Genomic DNA, 17,220 nt, shown 5'->3' with positions numbered 1-17,220 from the left:
TTTGGTTTCCCCGTCCCCGTCTCTGCCTGCCTGCCTGGCTGGCTGGAGTTACTCAAGGAGCAGCCCTTTCTCTCCTCCTCCTAAGCTGATCTTAGCTACACAGAGGGTGAGTTCTCTGCCAGGAGGAAGAGGAAGGCAGAGGAAGCTGACTCTGCGCTTTGCCTGCGGGTTTTCTGGGGGGGAAGGGGCTGCTGTTGTCCTGGGCGTGCCTGCCTGCCTGCCTGCCTCCCCACGTCAAGGGATGACTCAGTGTCTAGAGCCGCCCTATAAAGAGCTGCCAGGCAGAGGCAGCAGCAGCAGTGAGCGGGCCACCCAGGGCAGAGCGAGTGGGGCAGCTGGACGAGTGTGGCTCAGATCAGCGGAGGCGTGATGAAGATGCTCACAGTCCTCTTGGCCACATGGCTGGTCCTGGCGCAGGGGGGTAAGTCCTGCTGGGGGCAGGATGAGGCTGCTTTCCCTGGGAGGGGGGGCCAGGGGCTGAACCCCCACCTCACCTCTATTCTCCCCCCACCACCTGATCCTGTCTCCACTGGTGGTTCTTCTGTAGGCTTGTCCTTGACAAGGGGAGGGGGGAAAATAGGGGGGGGGGTTGTGTGTACATAGTTCCTTCCCTCCTTTTTGTCCTCACAACAACCCTGTGAGGTAGGCGAGGTTGAGAGTGTGTGTGTGTGTGAGAGAGAGAGAGAGAGTGGCCCAGGCAGCTTTGTGACTGAGCGGGGATCTGAACCTGCATCTTCCAGGTCTACCTCCCGAACCACTGCACTGCCTTGGTTCCTTCCCTCCTTTTGTCCGCACAGCAACCCTGCAAGGTAGGCAAGGCTGAGAGATTGTGACTGGGTCAAGGTCACCCAGGAAGCTTTGTGGCTGAGCAGGGATCTGAACCTGGATCTTCCAGGTCTACCCCCCAAACCACTGCACTGTCTTGGTTCCTCCACTCCTTTAGTCCTCACAGCAACCTTGCAAGGTAGGCAAGGCTGAGAAAGGATGACCAGCTCAAGGTTGCCTGGGAAGCTTCGCAGCTGAGTGGGGATTTGGAACTGGTCTTAGTCTAACAGGCCAACCGTGATGCTAGCCTGGCAGGTGGCTTGAAGCAGGTGGTGGCTTGCCCACAGGGTGCTATGTGGCTGGGAGGAGGGTGGGTTAACTCAACCGCCCCACCCCCCCACAGTCCTTTTCCAGCACCTTAAGTGATCATGATTCTGCCGTCCTGGTCTGTTGCTGTCACGCCTGGCCAGCCCCACCTGCCCCACATCAGAGTCTCTGAGAGGCACAATCCCTGTCTTGCACTTTTTCCATGCTCAGATGCTTGTTCCTCCTGCGCACAGCTCCAGCTATGACTAATCTCTGGACATAGCAGCGCCCAGGCCTCTGAAGCGTCTTCTTTGCTGGGCGGAGCAGAAGTCAGCTTATTTTTCAGCCCAGTGATTACAAAAGTTGTTTTTACAGCCTGATGCCACTGACTTCATAAATCAAATCATGCATTTTTCTATCTTCACCTGTTGGACTTCCCACAACCCAATCCTATGCATGTCTACTCAGAAGTCAGTCCCATGAGAGTCAATGGTGCTTACTCCCAGGACAGTGTGGATAGGATTGGGCTGCCATTCGGTTGCTAGCACATTTCAGGACTGCTTTACCCTGCACATGCCCAATCTTGTCTGATCTTGGAAGCTAAGCAGGGTCAGGCCTGGTTAGTACTTGGATGGGAGACCGCCTGGGAATACCGGGTGCTGTAGGCTTCTACCATGAACTCGGAAGCTAAGCAGGATCAGGCCTGGTTAGTACTTGGATGGGAGACCGCCTGGGAATGCTGGGTGCTGTAGGTTTATACCATGATCTCGGAAGCTAAGCAGGGTCAGGCCTGGTTAGTACTCGGATGGGAGACCGCCTGGGAATACCGGGTGCTGTAGGCTTATACCATGATCTCGGAAGCTAAGCAGGGTCAGGCCTGGTTAGTACTCGGATGGGAGACCGCCTGGGAACACCGGGCGCTGTAGGCTTATACCATAGTCTTTTGAGACTGAAGGTTGCCAACCATCTCCCTATACTGAACACTATCTCCCGATCTTATCTGATCTCGGAAGCTAAGCAGGGTCAGGCCTGGTTAGTACTCGGATGGGAGACCGCCTGGGAATACCGGGTGCTGTAGGCTTATACCATGATCTCGGAAGCTAAGCAGGGTCAGGCCTGGTTAGTACTCAGATGGGAGACCGCCTGGGAATACCGGGTGCTGTAGGCTTATACTATAGTCTTTCAAGACTGAAAGTTGCCAACCATTTTAGGTTATTCAGAAGACCTGAAGCCCTCCAGCAATTATTTCTGGGCATTGCTGGCATGAGGTCTAGCCATTTTTTAAAATTATTATTTTCCAACCCCCAAAAGTGTTGTTTTTATCCCCACCTGTTCTTTGCACGGATCTTTCCTTTAACTGGGCACCAAAAAAAAGATGCCAACACGCTGAGGGTTAAAAACTATCTTTGATATCCCAGCCTCGTGATCTTGCAGCTTGGGGTTTCTCGAAGCCAAAAGTGTGTTGCAATCTTTGGAGAGGCCCTTAAATTAATGTCTCTCTTGTGCAAAACCCCTGGGGGCTGGGGGATAAGAATAGGCCCTCAGTTTGACCGTACTTGTAGTTAGAGGCAAGGGTACCCGTTCATCTACTGGGTAGATGGGACTCTAGCCTGGGAAGGCAGCTCATCTAAGAGAAGGAAAACTGATCCCAAACCTCCACTGCCTTGTGGCTACATCCAGTTATGGAAGAGGCTTCAGGAGGCAAAATCAGGAGCCAGAGTCCCTTAGGCAGTACATGGCTGAACACAGTCACGTTCTGGCAACTCCTGCGATGCCGCTGGAACCAACCGTATTGGCCTCTGCCTTTCCATTGGACCATTTCAGCGACATGGAGAGGTGGGATTTGCTGCATGGGTAACAGTCTATCCTCCGTATTTACCTTACCCAGGCTTCGTGCACTGGAGAGGACACTTTGTTCCAGAACCACCATTCAGAGCGCGATACCATAATCTTCCGAGACTGAAGGATGCCAACAATATGTGCAAAAAAAAAAAAAAAAACAGCAAAAGAAAAAAGATCATAAATTGAGCTTTAAGCAGGTCACGTTTTCAAATGTGGGATTCGGCGTGAAATGGAGAAACCGTAAAGGGTTAAAAATTATAGCTGATTCCATCTTGTGTGTGTGTGTGTGTGTGTGTGTGTGTGTGTGTGTGTGTGTGTGTGTGTGATAAAGTGTTCCATCCAGAAAGATCCAGCTGTTTGAGTTTGTTCCATCCAGAAAGATCCAGCTGTTTTGAGTGACAGAAATCAGATACCTTTCCCAAAGCTTGTCTTCTGCAAACTATAAAGCGCATTGCCTTTTTTTTTTTTTTAAGCCCATTTCTGCCTGGCCCATGGGTGTACCCATTTGGTCCCTGTTGCGTATATGCAACGTCGGGCAGAAATGGCTTTGAACTTGCATTCCCTCCAAGGGAAGTGCTTGGCCAGGCATAGAAGCATTTTGCAGGGAGATTGGAGGCCGAGAAGGCAAAATATTTATTTATTTATTTATTAGCTTTGCGATCCACCTTTCTCCCCAAAGGGCACCCAAAGCAGCTGTAGCGACTGTTGCCCTGCACATGCCTGATCTCGTCCGATCTTGGAAGCTAAGCAGGGTCAGGCCTGGTTAGTACTTGGATGGGAGACCGCCTGGGAATACCGGGGGCTGTAGGCTTATACCATAGTCTTTCGAGACTGAAGGTTGCCAACCACCCAAAGCGGCTAACAACGCTTAAAATACATACCTAATATGTGATGTCTGCTGCACGGCAGTGGTGTAGCTAAGGGGCGGGATGCAGGGGTGTAGCAATTGAGCCCGGCAACAAGCTTTAGGGGGGCAACAACCTGAGCTTTACGTACGTAGCCAAAATTGTGAAAACCTTTGTATAGACAAGGTTGTATGTAGATATTGTATATTGTATACCATGCTGTATATCTTTCGATGCGGAATTTGATGCAGAATGCAAGGGAACCGACCGCATCAAAATAGCTCTAGCCCAGGGGTGCTCACACTTTTTTGGCTCGAGAGCTACTTTGAAACCCAGCAAGGCCCGGAGATCTACCAGAGTTTTTTTTACAATGTTCGCGCCATCATAACATATAACATTTATGTGTACAATGTATGTTGGTGTACCTTGAGCCCCACTGAGTATAACAGGACTTACTCCTGAGTAGGCATGCCTAGGATTAGGCTGTGAGGCTGCAATCCTAGCCACACTTACCTGGGAGTAAGCCCCATTGAGTACAATGGGCCTTACTCCCGGCGTTTCCTCCCAGAGGCACCTGAAGGGGGGGTCGGCACTCCACGATCTACTCATTTTGTCTCACGATCTACCGGTAGATTGTGATCCACCTATTGAGCCCCCCTGCTCTAGCCTATCTCAAGTTATAGCTAAAAAACCCGAAAATGAAAACGCAACTGCCTTATGGAACAACAACTGGATTTTCTTAACTCAAAACTGAACCAGTGAGACTGATTGTTCTGAGAGCCAATTAGGTATTGTTATGGTACAGCAGGGAACCAATAAGGTGTTAATATGGGGGGGGAGCAGCAGATCAAATGGGTAGTGAGCATCTGGGGGGTGGATTTTCCCCCATTTTCGCTTCCTTAAAAACCTAGGCGTGAAGTCACTTCCGGGGCATCATTTTGAACTCGGCACCAGGCTACCGGATCATTAGCTACGGCACTGCTGCAGAGCTAAGCCTCAAATCCTGGGTCGCCCAAGCCTGGTTCTCAGTCCGTGGGTTTACAGTGGCTCTAGTTTCTCAGAAGACACTGGGTGCCCCCCCTGAACCTGGAAAGCAGGGAGAGTGGCCACTAATTTGGGGAGCTCTGTCCCTTTCTCAGTCGCTGCTTGGAAGACTGGATAAAGGAACTACTGGCTACTGGAGTGACCTTTCCAAAGGCTCCATGCCAGGGAGATTCTCTGCTCCCTTTCCAGCCGATGGGGCAGTAGAGCAGAGAGAACCAGCAGGACCGGAGTTGTGTAAATGCCACGGAAGTGAACAATGACCCATAGCTGCCCTACACGTGGGAGTAAATTGCTGCTGTCTTCCAGAAAGTGGGTTGGGATCGGACACATACGGTGCAACCTCAGATCTCACGGTGGTGATAGGGGGAGGTGGAGGCTCCGTCCAATCTCTTGTGATTGCGACCCACAGAGTGGATAGGGAGGTGCTCTTTACACTCTCGCATAACACCAGAACCAGGGGACATCCACTCAAATTGAGGGTTGGGAGAGTTAGGACAGACACAAGAAAATATTTCTTTACTCAGCGTGTGGTTGGTCTGTGGAACTCCTTGCCACAGGATGTGGTGATGGTGTCTGGCCTGGACGCCTTTAAAAGGGGATTGGACAAGTTTCTGGAGGAAAAATCCATTACGGGGTACAAGCCATGATGTGTATGCGCAACCTCCTGATTTTAGAAATGGGCTATGTCAGAATGCCAGGTGCAAGGGAGGGCACCAGGATGAGGTCTCTTGTTATCTGGTGTGCTCCCTGGGGCATTTGGTGGGCCGCTGTGAGATACAGGAAGCTGGACTAGATGGGCCTATGGCCTGATCCAGGGGGGCTGTTCTTATGTTCTTAACTACAATTCCCAGGAGGCCTTGCAGGTCTCTTGTGATCTGGTGCGCTCCCTGGGGCATTTGGTGGGCCGCTGTGAGATACAGGAAGCTGGACTAGATGGGCCTATGGCCTGACCCAGTGGGGCTGTTCTTATGTTCTTAACTACAATTCCCAGGAGGCCTTGCAGGTCTCTTGTTATCAGGTGTGCTCCCTGGGGCATTTGGTGGGCCGCTGTGAGATACAGGAAGCTGGACTAGATGGGCCTATGGCCTGACCCAGTGGGGCTGTTCTTATGTTCTTAACTACAATTCCCAGGAGGCCTTGCAGGTCTCTTGTGATCTGGTGCGCTCCCTGGGGCATTTGGTGGGCCGCTGTGAGATACAGGAAGCTGGACTAGATGGGCCTATGGCCTGATCCAGGGGGGCTGTTCTTATGTTCTTAACTACAATTCCCAGGAGGCCTTGCAGGTCTCTTGTGATCTGGTGCGCTCCCTGGGGCATTTGGTGGGCCGCTGTGAGATACAGGAAGCTGGACTAGATGGGCCTATGGCCTGACCCAGTGGGGCTGTTCTTATGTTCTTAACTACAATTCCCAGGAGGCCTTGCAGGTCTCTTGTTATCAGGTGTGCTCTCTGGGGCATTTGGTGGGGCGCTGTGAGATACAGGAAGCTGGACTAGATGGGCCTATGGCCTGATCCAGTGGGGCTGTTCTTATGTTCTTGTCCTGGCATGCACGGGAGAAAAAGTGTTTACCTTCCCCCTGAGCAGGCCTGGGTGTGGAGTCAAAGGCAGTGTTTGCAGAGGGCTTAGGAGAGCTCTGGGCTTGTGTGTGCAAAATCAGGCCCGGCTTTTAATCGCAGTCTGGCCTGGGGGGGTTCTGTGATGATGCTACCGAATGGTTATCTTATCTCTCCCTTTGTCTGGCTGCAATGAACGGGACTGTGTGTCTGCTTTTGTGCAGTCATTACTTGAGAGACATGGCGAGGCAGCCCGCGTGTCCCTGCAATATCTACTCGGGGCTTCCACCATTTCTTGGGGCACGGATAGACCGTATCTAAGATGGACCCGTCTGGTTTCGCTTCCGGTTCTTTCTTCAAGGACTGTGGGTAGGCACACATTCATCTCCTGCTCCTGATTGATTCTGAGCTGCGTTGATGAACCAAGCAAGGCATTGAGCATGTGCAAGAATGCCTCTCCCCTGGCCTCTGCTTCGTCCATGGTCTTGACATCCGCTCAAATTGAGTGTCGGAAGAGGTAGGACAGACCAAAGAAAACATTTCTTTACCCGGCGTGTGATGAGTCTGTGGAACTCCTTGCCACAGGATGTGGCAATGGCATCTGGCCTGGATGCCTTTAAGAGGAGATTGGACAGATTTCTGGAGGAAAAGTCCACCCCGGGTTACAAGTCATGGCAGGTATGTGCAAGCTCCTTATTTTAGAGGTAGGCTGTCTCAGAATGCCAGATCCAGGCGACAGGACGCAGGTTGTGCCTTGTGGTCTTGTGAGCTCCCTGAATCATTTGGTGGGCCACTGTAAGATCCAGGAAGCTGGACTAGATGGGCCTTTGGCCTGATCCAGCGGGGCTCTTCTGATGTTCTTATTTTGTCCCCATTCCTTTTGCCCCATCACCACACAGGAGCCACAAACACACTTACTCTCTCTGTTGGAATTTGGATTGTAGGCTACACGGGGCGTAGACCTACTGCCGCTTCCTTAAGTGGTGCTTTACCACCACCATCCCCTTCCAATATAAATTATTGGCGTTTGAAAAATGGTGTCGTTTATTCTACTCAGAAGTAAACCCATTGCCTTCTGAGTAGAATAAATGACACCATCTTTCAAACGCCAGTTGCCTTCAGTAAACCCGTTGCCTTCAGTAAGATTCAGCCTGTCTTACTCACCGGAAACAAACATCTCCGTAATGCCGATTGTACATTTTACTATATGTTAATGGTGCAAGTCATGCTTGTTGCATGTTATTTAAATTTATATAACAGACAACTTCCCGGGCGGGTGACGTGACCAAAGTGGGGGAAATGTACGCTGAGTTGTCAGATGAAAAATTCAACAGGTACGGTCTTCCTTATGGTGCAGCTGCACCGGGTGAATTGCTGTCTGCTGTACACCTGCTAAAGCCCTGCAGAGAACAGGGAAGGAAGAGCTCTACCTAGAGGAAGGTAGCTGAACCAGGCACTGCCGGGCCAACCGGTCTCCCTCACCCACAAAGGGAAGTAGATCCAGGCCAAGGTCTAATGAGCACCCAGCTAAGTGACAAAGCTGATGAGGCAACCATGTCCTGAACTTCCAGATTGGTCCTCCTGCCAACTAAGGAGTTGGCAGGAGCCGGGCGTGGTTCTTCCTGCCGCTCCGGGAACCGCAAACCGGTTCTCCTTTGCCCGCCTGGGAATCGCAAGAGGACACGGCCTGCGCTTGCAGCGGGCCGTGTTGGTCCCAGCCGGAAATCCTGGGTCCCAAAGCTTCCTTGGAATGCACGCCCACCCACAGAGGAGACGGAGGTGTGTGTGTGTTTAAATCCTGCTTATCACCTGACCTGATTGTCATCCATGGGTTGCGAAGAATCCATTTGATGCTCTGTGTTGACATTGACTTTGGGTGCCTGGGCTGACGGGTGCGGCGTGCCCCACTGGGTGCCTGTTTCCGCTTGCTTGCAAAGCAGGCTCCACCTCTAAACAGACTGAGTCAAAGCCATCACCCTGGTGTCTTCCCCCTCCAGATGACTGCAAAGGGGCATCCTTGCACCCCAGATACGTAGTGGTCAACTTCTCTCTCTTGAATGAGTGAAAATAGGGGTGAGAAGCACCGTGGTGCCCGGGCAGCCGGGGCTACGAGGACCCTCTCCCAGCCGCTGGCATTTGCGACGTTGTGAGTGGGTTCTTTGGTGACCCACGCGGTGGGTCATGTTTGTGGCACAGCGCATTGGTGGCAACTCTCCCAAGCTTCTGGGGCTTCTCTCTGCCTTCCCCTTCCTTCCATAGGTTGCTCTGTACTCTTGAGACGGGACACGCTTTGAAGGAGTAACATAGCAAGCGGTGGGGGGGGTGGGAAAGCACCCTGGGTGACCCGCCGTGGTGGGGTGACAAATGATGTGATAGATACGTGCGGTTTGTTGCCTTCGTCTCGCCCATCTGCTTTTCTGATATCTTCCTCCTTTCTCGCCCTCTTTCCTGCAGAGGACGGCGCCCAACGGCCCCCACCGCCCCCCTCGGATGACTTGAGCCAAATAGAAATCACCCCCGAAGAGATCCCTTTGGGGTTTCCCGAGCAGGAGGAGTTTCCTGAACAAAGAGGTGAGGGTTTTCAGGGAGAAAGAGATACAGTGGCGTTGCTAGAGGGGTTCAGGGGATGCGGGCCACACCGGATGACATGCCTGGGGGGGTGGGCTATACCGCCACTCCCCAAAATGTTTGAAATCTTAGTAGATTTGAATAATACCGTCATGTTATATCTCATTCAGTGTGTCATTTCAGGCAGAATGCCATGAAACAAACCCTGTTGAGATATTGCTAGTCTATCAAAAGTTATAGCCAAAAAAAACCAGCGTGGCTTGGCAGTGTTACATCACCACACCCACTGCCAGGGGGGGGTTGCCCCACCCACTGCATGGGAGGCGGTTTATTGTAAGGGTGACACACTGGCCTCCCGCACTGGGTGATGCAAGCCCTAGTGACCCCACTGGTCCTTAAATTCTGCTTCAGGCTGTGTGACAGAGAAGGAATCATTCAGAGGGTGTGTGTCTATGAATCAGTAGATGGGCTTCCATAAAGGAAGCAAGGTCATTCGTTCACCTTTTTGGAGTGCATTTCCTCCAAGGACCTGGTTCCTCCCCTCCTTTGGTCCTCTGCACAACCCTGTGAGGTAGGCACAGCTGAGAAAGAAAGAGAGACTAGCCTTAGAAAAATGTGCCTGGGGAAAGCCTCTCTCAGGGCCAAGGGAAAGATCATTGATACTCCAGGGGTTCAAGAAAAATGACTACGGATAAGAACATCAGCCCTGCTGGATCGTGTCCAGGGCCCACCTAGTGCAGCTTCCTGTATCTCACAGTGGCCCACCAGAAGCCTCTGGGGGCACCCAAGGCGACAAGATCCTGTTGCTATCTGCTCGCATCTGGTGTTCAGAGACAGCCCATTTCAAAAACCAGGAGGTTGCACATGCCCGTCACGGCTTATCAGCCATGATGGACGTTTCCTTCACCAACTGGTCCAATCCCCTTTTCAAGGCATCGAGGCCAGCGGCCATCACCACATCCTGTGGCAAGGAGTTCCACAGATGAATGACACGCGGGCTCAAGATATTCTTTTCAAAAGACCCCTTAAAAAAAATAGCAGGGACTTTGCAATAGAAGAAATATTTAAATATTAGATTGGATTTAAAAAAAGAAAAACATACAAAAATTAAAAAATATTAGATTCAAATCCAGGAAGTGCCAGATGGTGAACAAGGGACTTGTGGGAGGTGTGAGGACACCTGGTTTGATTCTCTCTCTCTCTCTCTCTCTCTCTCTCTCATTTTCTAGAGATTGACCTCCCACTGCTCTTCCGAGGGGAACCGCGGACCATAGGGGTCTTCAGCCCCAGGGGACGCAAGCCCAACTGCACGGGCATCTTCCCTTGCTCCCGGCGGCCCTCCCTCTACAAGCTGGACGAGTTCCCTCCAGGCCGCCCCACCCTTGGCAACCTTGGCAACATCTGTGCCGCCGGTAGGAAGAAGATCTCCTACGGGCCGTGGAACCTGCCCCAGACCAGCTACAGTCACCTCGTCCGCCAGGGAGACGCCCTCAACAGCCTGGAGACGGAGCTAGGCCGGTGTTGCCACCTGCCCCAGAACGAGAAGCTGCCTTGCAGCGTCAGAGTGGTGAGTGGTCAACGGTGGCGGCGGGGCTGGGTGCTTGTTCTGGGGTACGGAACCTGCGGTGCTGTTTTGGTGTGACACAAAGGCGGTGCACCGCCCGTTGGTGCGTTATGGGAGTGTTTGCGCCGGTAGGGAGCGCCTTCCTGTGGGAGCGTGCGCTCCTTTTTGCTATGCTTTGGGCCACCTGTGGCATTCTCGCACATGAATCTCCCACATCCATGTGATTGCTGGGACGCTGATGGCATGAAGTTGTGTTTGGGAGATTCATGTGTTCTGGTGCAGAGGTTGGAAGCCCCCTGCCCTGGGCATATCCGCGGGTGTGCGCTCTCTAGTGATGGTTGTGGCATGCTCGGTGGTTCTGCTGCCCATGCAAATGACTGCCAGTACCTTTATGTGGGGCAACCGAGCCAGGAGAAAGAGTTGAGCTGAAGAGGGTGGAAACAGCCCATGCTACAGAGGCCAGGACTCAAACGGCTTTTGGGACCGGTGCTGCTTCTTCTTAAATGGTCCTGCTTCTCGAGGATGGCCAGGACGTTCACCTATAAGCCTAGATATGTGGCAGGGGGCATGCAGTGGTTTCTCTGTGGTGAAGGAAAAGCACTCTGCACATGGTCAAGAGTTGCCGCTTCTTGCTTGAACACCGCGTATGGTTGCAAGCAGGTCCTAAGGTTTTAAAATCCTGACGGGACACCTCACTGACCATGTCGTATCTTCCAATCCTGCCTCAGTGGTCAGACATCCTGGGACAATTTTGCACCGCTGAACTTTCAGCGAAGACCAAGCCGTACTACTGCTGCAAGCTGAAGGGCGACACGCGCCAGCGTTGCTTCCAGGACGCTGCCCCCTTCCCAAATTACAAGTTTAAGGGCGCAGCTGGCGGTGCCAATCCGGCCGGCCCGCAGAAGCTTCCGGAGCTGTCCTTCCCTCCTGGCCGCCCCTCCAGCGCCAATATCGGGAACGTGTGCACCCTGAGAAAATTCCGCCCCGTCTACCCCGCCAGCGTCTTGCCACGTTCGGGTTATGGCTGGTTCCAGCGCCAGGCCCGGGCTGTGAACCGCATGGAGAACGCGTTCAAGAAATGCTGTCGGACTCAGGATGTGGGCTGTGCCCGCAGAGGGGTGAGTGAACCCAGAGGACTCCTGGGCGCCAGGATGGACCTTGGCAATCGCCTGCTCGCTGGCAGCCTTTCCCAGCATTCCTTGCTGCTCCAGAGTGGCGCCCAGCTTTCCATGCTCTGTTGTCTGTCCAATGCTAACCAAAGGATCTGAGGCCTCCACGATGGAGAACCGTCCTTGCGTCGGGCGCACGTCCAGGGTGGAACTCTGGCGCTACGACGGGCCTTCACTGGTCCTTGCTTTGCTCCTCCCAGAAGCTCTGCACCTCTGACAGCCCCACAGCCGTCCGACGTGGCTCAGTGCCCCGGTGATGAGGACAGCCGAATCTTGCTCTGTTTAGTGCTAGCATGCCGTATCCAGGACCCCTGCCTGTCACAGACAAGAGGGATCTGAAGGCCTTAGGGATGGACCTTAACAAGTGGGAAACCCTGGCCTCTGAGCGGCCCGCTTGGAGGCAGGCTGTGCAGCATGGCCTCTCCCAGTTTGAAGAGACACTTTGCCAGCAGTCTGAGGCAAAGAGGCAAAGAAGGAAGGCCCATAGCCAGGGAGACAGACCAGGGGCAGACTGCACTTGCTCCCGGTGTGGAAGGGATTGTCACTCCCGGATTGGCCTTTTCAGCCACACTAGACGCTGTGCCAGAACCACCATTCAGAGCGCGATACCAGAGTCTTTCGAGACTGAAGGTTGCCAATACAGGCCTGTCACAGTTCTAACTTGGGTGCAAGGAGACAAGCTGGTCGGTGGGGGTTCATAGGAGAAAGGGCCAGCACGACAGAAGGGAATAGATCCCTGCCCCAAGGGGCTTACACATATAACTCAGTGCAAGGGAGACAACCAAGGAAGGGGAGGCTGGGGGAGAGCGTAGGGCTGGTGGTGGCTTCAAATGCCCACGACTTACTGCTTGTAACTATCTCTTGCTTCCTCTTTCTCTCCGTCTTCTACCCTCAACTTCCACGGTTTGGTAAAATTATTTTCCTCTCTCTTCCTGTCCCCCCTCCCCCCCCCCCCAGTGGGAGAAAAGCCTGACTCAGTTCTGCAAGGAGGAGTTCTCGGTGAAAACCAGGCAGCACCCCTGCTGCAAGCTGGACAAGACGGAGGACCGTCACGATTGCTTCGCCGTCCAGGCGCCGTACCCAGATTACGACAAGGAGGTCCAGCTGGCCAGCCTGGCCGAAGTCACCCCCTCCCTCCTGGACACGCTCTGCGGTCAGGTCACGCTGCTGACTAAACAGTAAGTCCCTTCCACACAGACCCCAAACGCTTTGAACAGGCTGCTTGATTTAATGTGTGGGTCTGCAGCGCCCCCTTGTGGTCAGATCCAGAGTGCAGCTCTTAGTCACCTGCCATTCAGATTGCAAGGCTTCCTCGTACAGCACCTAGCGCAGTGGTTCCCAAACGTTTCAGCGCCGGGATCAACTTCTTAAAACAGCACTCTGTCGGGACCCGCTTAGCTTTATGAGATTTTTAAAAAGGGATATCCAGAAATAATGCTTGTGTTTCTTTATTTACAAGTGGTAATAACCAGAAAAAAGACAATAACCAGAAAATAACCAGAAAAAATGATCTTCCTATAGTTACAAGAGCTTGCAAACTGCAGGAGCTCGGCTCTTTGTAGGGCAGTTAGCAGCTACCTTGCAAACTGCAGGAGCTCAGCTCTTTGTAAGGCAGTTAGCGGCTACCCTGCAAACTGCAGGAGCTCGGCTCTTGGCAGGGCAGTTAGCAGCTCTCTGATTGTTGAATAGCCTCAGGGCTTGAGGCTATGAGTAATCTGATCTTTCCATCACCTGTGTGTTCACTGGGGGCTCCACTCGCTCTAGGTGACCCACCCAAAGCCAGGTTGTGACCCACAGTTTGGGAACCCTAGTGTACTGATAGAGGGGAAAAAAGCCTCAGTAAGGAACTCCGTTACATTGATAAGGATGCCTTCATGTGTCCTACATGTGTTTAGGTGTCAAATTTGGGGAGCCCATATGTGGGGCTTTTGGGAGTTGTCTGTTTTGGTTGGCAATCTTCAGTCTCGAAAGACTATGGTATAAGCCTGCAGCACCCGGTATTCCCAGGCAGTCTCCCATCCAAGTACGAACCAGGCCTGACCCTGCTTAGCTTCTGAGTAGCTGCAGCAACTGTTACCTTGCACATTTCAAAAATGCATCTGTTGTGTTGTTCTCCAGGAAGCACATCCCTGCTTTGGTCAAGAACATCACAGGACCCTGTTGCAGTCTTCTGGGCGAAGAGCGGACACAGTGCGCCACGGAAGCGGTAGGTTGCGGGTTGGAGAAAGGCATTGACGTGTCTCCAAGGAAGGAGACATTGAAGGGGGGGACCTTTTGGGTTAGTTTTAACAGAGGGGTGTCTGGGAGTCACCTTGAATTTGTTGGGCATGTGAGTTTGTGTTGATCCTGTCTTGAAGTTGTTGCAGCCTCTGCCCCCTCCCCACATACACACAGTAGGAGGGAAAACTAGCCTGGTCTAGCGATGAGCTGAACGTATACAAGAAAAGCCTGGCAAGAACTTACAATTTATGGCAATAACTTCATTGCAAGACTTAAATCTGTAACATGATTTTAAAAAAATAATAATTTTTTAACTTAATTTAATTTAATTTAATTTATAAAAAAACTTGAAGATCTGGGTTCAAATTCCCACTCAGCCATGCAGCTTTCTGGGTGACCTTGGACCGGTCGCTCTGTCTCCCAGCCTCAACTACCTCACAGGGGTGTTGTGAGGACCAAAGGAGGGGAGGAGCCATGTACACCACCCTGAGATGCTTGGAGAAAGGATGGCAGGAAATTGAGGAAATAAATATTAAGGCCTGTGGTGGTGGAGCAGAGTCCCTTGAGACGTGACCTTTCCTTCTGAGAATGGCCCACTCCGAGTGTCACACTAACCAGGGACAGAACATAAGAACAGCCCCACTGGATCAGGCCATAGGCCCATCTAGTCCAGCTTCCTGTATCTCACAGCGGCCCACCAAATGCCCCAGGGAGCACACCAGATAACAAGAGACCTGCAAGGCTTCCTGGGAATTGTAGTTAAGAACATAAGAACAGCCCCACTGGATCAAGCCATAGGCCCATCTAGTCCAGCTTCCTGTATCTCACAGCAGCCCACCAAATGCCCCAGGGAGCACACCAGATCACAAGAGACCTGCAAGGCTTCCTGGGAATTGTAGTTAAGAATATAAGAACAGCCCCACTGGATCAGGCCATAGGCCCATCTAGTCCAGCTTCCTGTATCTCACAGCAGCCCACCAAATGTCCCAGGGAGCACACCAGATAAGAGAGACCTGCAAGGCTTCCTGGGAATTGTAGTTAAGAACATAAGAACAGCCCCACTGGAGCAGGCCATAGGCCCATCTAGTCCAGCTTCCTGTATCTCACAGCGGCCCACCAAATGCCCCAGGGAGCACACCTGATATCAAGAGACCTCATCCTGGTGCCCTCCCTTGCATCTGACATAGCCCATTTCTAAAATCAGGAGGTTGCACATGCACATCATGGCTTGTAACCCGTAATGGATTTTCCCTCCAGAAACTTGTCCAATCCCCAGAAAGCAGCAGATGTTTCACTTGTACCTGGCCCTTGGTTTAGGCTCTGTGTCCTTCCTCCCTGCAGAAATCTGAGTTCATCACCACCCTCTGCGGCGCCCGAAGACGCTCCTGGAAGGACCCAGAGAACTGCTGTGCCCAGACTGAAGAAGGGGCCCGCCACAACTGTTTCAACCTGAAGTACCTGACCAGCGTCCCCCTGGCTAGGGCAGGGCAGCCCCTCCAACCGACGCTGCCAGCCAAGTAAACCCGAACAGACAATTCAGATCCTGCCAACATGCACCTTATCCTCAGCCTCTCCACCCACCCACCCCCATGGCTAACTCCAGTTCCGAGCCTGGGGAGGGGTCTAGCTTCTTCCTTGGCCTGTAGATTGCCAACTTTCTCAGAGGCTAACTCCCACCCAGGTTGAAGGGGGGGACACTTGGCGCTCTGCATGCGCTGACCTTCCGCTTGTGGGGGCCTCTTTGAAGCCTTGGCTTGAATGCACTTTATCCTCTGGGCCACCGCAACAGACAAATGGCCTCTGAGAGGGTTTTTTTTTTTTTAAAGAGCCTTGCTTGCTTTCGCTCCACCTCCAACTTCCACGCCTAGAGCATCCAGCTGGAAGTTTGGAGAGTGGCAAGAGGGGGAGGGCTTCTCCTGCCCCCTCCCACATGGGCAAAATTGCACCGTTCCCTCCAGACGTGACACCCCAAATCTTGGTGAGATCCCCCCCTTTTTTTTAAAACTCTGGAGCACTGTCCTTCCCTCCAAAGCGAGGGGGATGCCTTCAGACCGATGCTTCAGCCCAAACTGATAGGGCTGGTCTCCAGCAAGCTGAATGTACGTCCCTTTTAGCTTTATTTTTTTTTTAATGGAGTGAGCAAAATTGGAACTCGGGACTTGGCAGTCGGAGGCTGGATTTTCGGCTGAGCTTTTGCTGGCTGGAAGAGCAGGCTACTGGGCTTGGCTCGTTCCCACCCAGAAGGAAGGGTGTTTGGGTATCTATAACACCTGCCCTGGGGCTTATGCTAGCTCCTAAGGTAGCATTAACCAGGAGAGTCCACCAGCTAGTGCCTGCCACCTTGGCTGGGTTACCGCTCCACTCTGTTGACAATGTACTTTCATCTCGTACTGCAATATCTGTACAGCCAGAAGCAGCTCTTAATAAACCATTTTTGGGATGAATCTTCTTGCTGGTCTGACTTCCTCTTGCCCTGGGTGGGTGGGCTGCGGACGTGAGCAAACGGCAGCTCACATTGGTTGGCTCTGAGACCGTGCGCAGATTCGCGCCGTCCGCCAGGCAGCTCTTGACGGTGCGAAATTCCCCGGCCTAACGTGGGTTAATCCACTAAAACGCTCACGTTGAGTTGGGGAGGGGGAATGAGAACAGACCAAAAAAAAATTGCTCTTTACCTGGCCACAGGTCCTGTGGAACTCCTGGCCACAGGATGTGACGATGGCTCCTGAAGGCCTAGATGCCTTCTGGAAGGGTATTGGACAGATTGATAAGAGGGAAAAGTACGTTCACAGGTGATAAGCCGTGATGGGTATAAGCAACTTCCTGCTTCTAGAGGCGGGCGGTCTCTGAATGCCAGGGTGCAAGGACGTGGCAACAGGGGGGCAGCTGTCTTGTGGGCTCCCGGAGGCATCAGGTGGGCCACTGTGTGGCACAGGAAGCTGGACTAGGTGGCCCCTGGTCCCGATCCTGCAGGGCTCTGCTTATGTTCTTAGTGGTGAAGGAAATATCATGGTTATCCACCAGGGGGCACTGTGGGCTGGCACCTCAAGGCTTCAGCCACTGGGCTGTGGTGCCAAATCTTGAGTCACCCTCAAATTTGTTCCTCAGCAGGACTTGGCATAGTCCCTTTAGAACAGATCTCCCTGAGATAGGAGCGAGGCCATGTGTTGGGGGAGCGAGCGCCTCCAGGACTCCCGCCTCCCCCCCCCGGGTGCGGCGGCGCGGCCCTGATGATGACAAAACACATCTGCCGCGGAACTGGCCGTCCCTGGACTGGATCTGGCTCAGGAGCGCATCCTGGGAGAAGTTGGCCAAAAATGGGTTCTTTTTGGAAAGCCCGCTTTCCCA

General features: G+C 52.8%; 1 protein-coding gene and 3 pseudogenes across 2 annotated transcripts; all 4 read left to right on the top strand.

Moving 5' to 3' along the window:
- The first annotated feature begins 253 nt into the window (after window positions 1-253).
- Window positions 254-16,319, top strand: ECM1 (extracellular matrix protein 1). 2 transcript variants are annotated; one of them, XM_066610304.1, is made up of 7 exons: window positions 254-421; window positions 8,809-8,925; window positions 10,152-10,489; window positions 11,215-11,604; window positions 12,613-12,833; window positions 13,774-13,861; window positions 15,217-16,319. In XM_066610304.1, the coding sequence occupies exons 1-7, from the start codon at window positions 370-372 to the stop codon at window positions 15,394-15,396; spliced, it is 1,386 nt and encodes a 461-aa protein (XP_066466401.1). In that variant the 5' UTR covers window positions 254-369; the 3' UTR covers window positions 15,397-16,319. The 2 variants fall into 2 exon arrangements, with proteins under 2 accessions (XP_066466401.1, XP_066466402.1); XM_066610305.1 differs by lacking the exon at window positions 11,215-11,604 and having other exon boundaries at window positions 256-421.
- On the top strand, window positions 1,621-1,739 carry LOC136635324 (5S ribosomal RNA; annotated as a pseudogene).
- Window positions 2,030-2,152, top strand: LOC136635301 (5S ribosomal RNA; annotated as a pseudogene).
- Window positions 3,605-3,724, top strand: LOC136635299 (5S ribosomal RNA; annotated as a pseudogene).
- Window positions 16,320-17,220: the final 901 nt, after the last annotated feature.

Source organism: Tiliqua scincoides, chromosome 15, assembly GCF_035046505.1.
Source record: "Tiliqua scincoides isolate rTilSci1 chromosome 15, rTilSci1.hap2, whole genome shotgun sequence".
In the NCBI taxonomy this organism is placed as follows: domain Eukaryota; kingdom Metazoa; phylum Chordata; class Lepidosauria; order Squamata; family Scincidae; genus Tiliqua; species Tiliqua scincoides.
Note: the sequence above shows the minus strand (reverse complement) of the source record. Positions and strands in the feature narration are given on the sequence as shown.